This window comes from Alosa sapidissima, chromosome 19 (assembly GCF_018492685.1).
Source record: "Alosa sapidissima isolate fAloSap1 chromosome 19, fAloSap1.pri, whole genome shotgun sequence".
In the NCBI taxonomy this organism is placed as follows: domain Eukaryota; kingdom Metazoa; phylum Chordata; class Actinopteri; order Clupeiformes; family Clupeidae; genus Alosa; species Alosa sapidissima.
Genome location: NC_055975.1, coordinates 25,559,764 through 25,567,263, shown reverse-complemented (window position 1 = coordinate 25,567,263; position 7,500 = coordinate 25,559,764). Strand labels below are relative to the sequence as shown.

Sequence of the window (7,500 nt, the reverse complement as noted above, 5' to 3'; positions counted from 1 at the left end):
TGTTTATTAATGTTGGGTGAGGTACATGTAGATGATGGGATTGTTTCATTGTGTGTGTGTGTGTGTGTGTGTGTGTGTGAGAGAGAGAGCCCTGTTAATGACTGAGGTTTTTAGCCCCTGGGATGTGGGTGCTGACAGGCCATTTCTGGATGATTGGTAGAGTGTGTGTGTGTGTTTGTAATTAACATTGCTTCTTCAGCTCAACTCCATTAGCATCTCATTACACATAGAGCGGATACGCATCCCCCTGCCCACCCCCCCACCCCGGACACACACACACACACACACACACACACACACACACACACACACACACACACACACACACACACACACACACACACACACACACACATACATTCCCTTTCCCTGACAGGCCAAGCCTTACTCTAAATTAATAGGCTCATTGTCCCGTACATGGTCAGAGACACTAGCACACAGCAATGATGGAAGCCAGGCACGTATCTCCAGGCTACAGCCACACCAGGTGCATTCTGGTTAGAAAAGAATGAGGTGGGGCTGGGGGCTTATCTTCCCTGCACCCCCCTACACACACACACACACACACACACACACACACACACACACACACACACACACACACACACACACACACACACACACACACACACACACACACAACCTTGTTTATTGAAGCCTCCCTTTCTGGAGTGGTGTTATGACCGTGTGCCTTGTTTACCCCAGTGCATATGCACCTGTCACTGTGCATGCTGGATGCAGGTTGTAGTAGTAGATAACTTTATTGTCCCCGTGGGGCAGTTGGGTTTGCGGCACAGTCGCAAGGCACTTCATGACAGGACATCAGAAATATGAGACAAACAAATAGTTCATACATCAGACACCGACAGACATAACATGAAGAACATACATCATACACTACAATACACTAGACACCCTTGGGTATCACCAGGCCAGCTGGACATCTAGCTTATTTTGACTGATTTAAGGTTTTTATGGCTTGTGGTATAAAAGAGAATTTGGATCTGTTCTTGGTCAGGAGGGGTGGGCAGAAACGACGCCTAGATGGCAGTAGTTTAAAATGAGATGCCAGGGAATGTGTATTGTAATGTGTAACAGTGGTGGAGTGGATTGGAGTGGCAGGTCAGGAAGCCCTTTGAGCTAGTGAGCAGAAACCAGTTAGATCCACTGCCTTCAGGGTCTTAGTGACATGTAGAGCTAGCCCCTTAAATTCTTCATAAGTCTAAAACAAAGAGATGAAACTGCACTGGAGCTCTGTCCTGTCTCCTAAATCTAGAACACAGAGATGGAACTGGTGTCACTCCCTGATGTGAGTAGCTACCGGATGTGAGTCGCGCATGCGTCACTTTGCTACTTTGCGACTACCTGTGCTGTTAGCCACAGAATAATGACATTAGCCTACACAGCAGTAATGTATTATTTAGCGTAAGGCATCACATTTTCACGGCATGATCTCTAATGTCAGTTCTAGATTAGAGGCTATAGCCTGCTAGCGAGAGACTTCTGTAATATCAATAAAAATTGACCTACATAACGAAGTTTGTTCACTGCTGGCAAGTAAGTAAGCAATCAAGCACAACAAAGGCTGTCACTTGAATGGTGTTTGCTAACGTTAGCAATCAAACAATCTTAGATAGCTAAAACGTTTTTGAAACAGAAAAGTGAATTATTTTATGGATTTCAGTCGGATTCCTTGGCGTCCCTTGGCGAACACATTGGATTTGTGTCCTGACACACCCATCTTGTTGTTCAAGAGATCTTGTCTCTGCACTTTCTTTAGACATTTGTCTTCATGGGGTTCATATGGCTTTTTGCTTTTGGTTGTCTGTGTGTGTTTGTTTAGGTATCAGGCTGTCTGAATGCAAGACCCTCTGTCCCTATCTTTTTGTGTACATTGGTGTGTGTGTGTGTAGAGTTGATATCTTTGCTCTTTGTTCTGAATGAATTGACTGGTTCTGATCTCTTCTATCCTTCCCTTTGTGTGTTTGTGCGAACAGTTGATATTTTATTGGCAAATTGTGTGAGTGTGTGTAGAGTTGATATCTTTGCTCTTTGTTCTGAATGAATTGACTGGTTCTGATCTCTTCTATCCTTCCCTTTGTGTGTTTGTGCGAACAGTTGATATTTTATTGGCAAATTGTGTGAGTGAAACATTTTCAATGAAACCAACATTTTGACTGTCTCTCTCTCTCTCTCTCTCTCTCCCTCTGTCTCTCTCTCCCTCCCTCTCTCTCGCTCTCTCTCTCCCTCCCTCCCTCTCTCCCTCCCTCCCTCCCTCTCTCTCTCTCTCTCTCTCTCTCTCTCTCTCTCTCTCTCTCTCTCTCTCTCTCTCTCTCTCTCTCTCTCTCTCTCTCTCTCTCTCTCTCTCTCTCTCTTAGTTGACATCCCAGTATGAGAAGCTGAGTGCGAGTAATAAGCAGCTGGAGGAGGAGCTTAGAGAGCTGTCCGACAAGAAGGAGAGTGTAGCCCACTGGGAGGCCCAGATCACCGAGATCATCCAGTGGTGAGAACACACACACATCCAGATCATGCACATACTCTCACACATCCAGATCATGCACATACTCTCACCCGTCACACACACATCCAGATCATGCACATACTCTCACCTGCTACACACACATCCAGATCATGCACATACTCTCACCTGCTACACACACACCCAGATCATGCACATACTCTCACCTGCTACACACACACCGTCTCACAAGTGCACATATTCTCAGTTACGTCACAAATGCGCCCACATGCTCAAAAAAATATCCATATGCATTCCTATGCAACTTACTTACTGCTAGAACCCACATCAGGAAACTTTGTTCTTTGCCATTGTTGATGTTTGCCTTGCTGTTCTTTGAGAAATCACAAACCTGCACTGACCCCTAGTGGCATAACACTGAAATTGCATATAATGAGCACTTAGATAAATAGTGATGTAAACGATGTGTGTGTGTTTGCGCGCCTGTGTGTGTGTGTGTGTGTGTGTGTGTGTGTGTGTGTACAGGGTGAGTGATGAGAAGGACGCTCGTGGCTACCTGCAGGCTCTGGCCACCAAGATGACTGAGGAGCTGGAGGGACTGAGGAGCAGCAGCCTCGGAGCCAGGGGGACGGTGGGCATACTCACACACAGTCACACACACACACACACACACACACACACAGTCACTCGCGCACACACACACACACACACACAGTTACACACACACACACACGCAGTCACACACACACACACACACAGTCACACACACACAGTTACACACGCAGTTACACACACACACACACACACACATACACGCAGTCACACGCAGTCACACACACACGCGCAGTCACACACACACACACAGTTACACACACACACACACAGTTACACACACACACACACAGTTACACACACACACGCGCGCAGTCACACACACACAGTTACACACACACACACACACGTGCAGTCACACACACACAGTTACACACACACACACACACACACACACACACACACACAGTCACACACACAAAAGAGTTTGCATATCTTGTGAGTGTACAGTTAATGTGCCATCTCGCACACTAGAGCCACCCCCCATGTAAACCCATATATGCACTCCCACCCCTGAGTTAGATAGATAGATAGACCTAGAGTTAGGTCTGATTTGGAGTGTGTGCTCCGTCTCTCTCAGGACATGCCATGGAAGATGCGTCGGCTGGCCAAGCTGGACATGTCTGCTCGGCTTGAGCTGCAGTCTGCCCTGGACGCCGAGATCAGAGCCAAACAGGCCATCCAGGACGAACTCAACAAGGTCATGGCCGACAACTTGAGCACCGAATGGTACGGACACACACACACACACACACACACACACACACACACACACACACACACACACACACACACACTGTCCAAACACACACAGACTTAGTCGACTATAGGCAACCTCTGCTTTCTGCGCAGTGCACCTCTTTTTCACCATCCAAAGGCAACACAAGGCAACACAGCGATCAATCTTCATCATAGCTAGTGCTTTCAAGTCTGCTTGGACTGCGCTACCCATGAGCTGTAACAGTCTCTTGATTGATTGATTGATTGATTGATGGCTTGTTTGTTTGATTGATTGATTGATTGATTGATTGATTGATTGATTGATGTGTTTCCATCAGCAAACTGAAGGAGTCTGATGGCAAGAACCAGGAGCTCCAGGCTGAGATCGAAAGGCTCAAACGTGAGACTGAGGAGCTGCGCATGGGAAAGGGTACAACACACACACACACACACACACACACACACTCACACTCACACACACTCATGCATACTCTCTCTCTCACTCACACACAGACACAGTCACAGACACACACTCTCACACACACAAAATTACACTCTCTCATACACATACACACACACATACACTCACACACACTCACACACACACACACTCCCACTCGGACACTCTCACACTTAGTCAGACACATACAGTCATGTCTACACGCACTGACACATTGACAGGAGGTTTTTGTTGGCTCTCAGTGGGTAGGACATGTTGGCTAATGGCATAAACGATGCTGTGTGAAGACTGGCATCACTGAGGCTTTTTAGATTTTGGGATTGTGGCAGCATCTCCTCCCCTCTCCACTCCACACACAGTGGGAATGACAGCTTCACTGCACCATCAGCACCAGGCCTGATTACACACAGACAGACGCACACAGACAGACGCACAGACACACACACACTCTCACACTATGAAGACATCCAGTCTGATTACATTAAAACAGCAGTGGTAACAGGGGTCCCCCCCCCCCCATGAGATGTCTGAAATGTACTCAGTGGTAGTCATTCAAGAAGATGAACACGCACACACACTCTCTCACACACCCATTTGTGCAGTTTCGTACTTGCCGTTCTCAAGCGATAACTGCCAATAAGCATGTAACTGGAAATTGTTTTATGTTTTAGGAGTAAAACACCAGGACTCCCAGAATTCCTTCCTTGCCTTTCTGAATGCACCTACCTCTGCGCTGGATCATTTTGATGTAAGTATTATGGGATGCCACATACATCCTAAATGTGTCACTCTTGTGTGTGTAGGCCTACCCCCCACAGCTGTTCGATGTGACACTCGGAAAACTTCAAGATGATCGTCTCCCTCGGCTGTATTTTTTCCATAGCACCTTTAAACAGAAGAAGATCTTACTGTGTTTGTGTATTTATTTGTTTGTTTGTTTGTTTGTTTGTTGTTTGTTTACTTGAGTGGGCAGGCTTGTGTGTGGTGAGGGCTCTTGGGTTTGTTAACATAGCTGCAGTAGTGGCATTGTTAGTTGAGTTAAACACCTGCCTGATTAGTTGCACTCAGTGACCTCTAGGTAACTAAGGGCTAAAGCATATGGATGACCTGGGGCCTGTACTACGAAGGGAGCTTAACCTAACCAGATGTAACCCAGGGTTACTTTGTTAAACCAGGGTTGACAAAACCTGGTTATCTTAAGTGGTGTTAATCAGTACTACGACGCTGATTAAGAAGTTGATTTGTTGAGCCGGGGTTAACCTAATTGGAGTTTGTGCGCGTTCACATAAAAGGGGCGGGTTGCAGCGCAAGTCAATGATGACGCGATCACCTTATTTTACTGATGAGGAATGCACAATTATTATGACAAGTTATAAGGAATTAAAACCCACTCTACGACAAAAATCAAATACGTCGGCAGTGAACAAAGCAAGGCTGTTGGCAACGTATTGCAGATCGGGTAGCCTAAATGCCTAAAAGTGAAGTTTTATTCCCACATGTTCTTCAAATATGTGTTACGGAGGATTAGTAGCTTGCGGAATGTCTGAAATGAGTTGAAATAATTAAATAGCCTATTTTTAGTTCATAGAAAGGCCTACAGATGCAACCCAATTCAGAAGTGGGCATATAGATTACAAGGATAATTGAATGTTTACTGTAAGTAGCCCCCATTGACTGATTTAGTGTATGCCTAATCCTGGGAACATTTCAGATGCAACGCCATTGCCAAACGCACATGGCAGCAGGTGAAAATGAAACACAAAAACATTATTCAGAATAGTAGGTTTATATAGTTATAGCTTGCATTAATATTTCTTAATTATGAAAACATGTAGGCCTAGCTTATAGCCTTCACTTGGCCTCTGTTTTACAGCTAACAAGAAAAAGGTGTCTGAACACTACTGTAGGAGAAAAGGCACCAGAGTGTTTAACAGTAGCAGAGGAGTTGGCCATCGCAAATAATAGTGGAAGGCCGATTATGGAGAGGGTTGAGGGAGGCATTCGGTCGGATTCTGGTGCTGTGGAAATGTGTAGCCTTTATGTGCAGGGTACAGTAATATGACATTCAATTCAACAAGTTTGTTAAAATGGTGATTTTTATTTATTAGGCCTACTGTAGGCTATGTCCGATTTATTTTAGTCTATTCTTGCTCAGATGTTCAGCATACTATAGGCCTATGTCCGATTTATTTTTCGGACATACAGTATTCTTGCATCACCGATGGAATACATGAATGTCCACGTACGGGCATTGCTATGAGACGTCTTCCTAGATCATCTGACAAAGATAACGAATTCCCTCGTCTGACGATATTCTCTTCATAGAGAATATCGTCCGGGTAGGCTATATATATTTTCTGGCGGTCTCTAAAACCCCTCGCCCTGCGTCCCTCACGATTTGCGCTCCAATGTCGTATGGATCATCCAGGTACGCCGACATGTCTCGGGAGAAATTGTTAGTGGAGGGGTGGTACTTATAAAGGGTGTGGTTAACGGAAACTTCGGGTTAACCAAGAACATAAACTGGTCGGAGCAGGTTTGAGATGCAGCGTAAATTGCCATGGCAGCATACCTCGGTTAAAACCTATCCACCTTTCGTAGTACGGGTTAATCGGGAAGTTACGCCACACGTGATCGAAGTTACCCAGATAAGCCAGTAACCCCGTTTCGTAGTACAGGCCCCTGGTTCATTCTGCAGGAAGGATTGTGAATCATTCAGTGCTCTGAGACATGCTTATGTGTGCTCTCCTCCCCTGGAACTGAAAAAACATATTTATGTCAGTCTTTTCTCCCCCTCCCCCTCTCTCTCTCTCTCTCTCTCTCTCTCTCTCTCTCTCCTTCTCTCCCTACAATGCCATTCGCTCCTCTGTTGCCATCCAATCTCTTTTCTTGTCTGTGTATCTGTCTTTTCTGTTCTAACTTCACTCTCCCCCTCTCTTCCTCTCTCTCTCTCTCTCTCTCTCTCTCTCTCTCTCTTTCTCTCTCTCCCCTCTCTCTCTCTCTCTCTCTCTCTCTCCCTCCCTCTCTCTCTCTCTCTCTCTCTCTCTCTCTCTCTCTCTCCTATCTGCCTCTCCCCTCTGTGCTCTAGCGTTCCCCTGCCTGTGGTCCAACTAGCAAAGGCAGAAGAGTAAGCGCTCCTTTTCTGTGCTGATATTTTCACTTATTGATATTTGGTTGAAGTTTCTGCTCCTCAGAGGTGCAGCAGTGTGTGTGTGTGTGTGTGTGTGTG

General features: G+C 45.8%; 1 protein-coding gene across 1 annotated transcript in view; it reads left to right on the top strand.

The window, feature by feature from the left end:
* Positions 1-7,500, top strand: part of cdc42bpaa (CDC42 binding protein kinase alpha (DMPK-like) a) — a 94,623-nt gene that overhangs the window by 64,488 nt on the left and 22,635 nt on the right. Inside the window, exons 17-22 of the mRNA XM_042071572.1 lie at positions 2,379-2,503; positions 3,005-3,110; positions 3,672-3,820; positions 4,150-4,241; positions 4,943-5,019; positions 7,360-7,398. Of these exons, the coding sequence (XP_041927506.1) occupies positions 2,379-2,503; positions 3,005-3,110; positions 3,672-3,820; positions 4,150-4,241; positions 4,943-5,019; positions 7,360-7,398 (588 nt within the window). The remainder of the gene's footprint in view (positions 1-2,378; positions 2,504-3,004; positions 3,111-3,671; positions 3,821-4,149; positions 4,242-4,942; positions 5,020-7,359; positions 7,399-7,500) is intronic.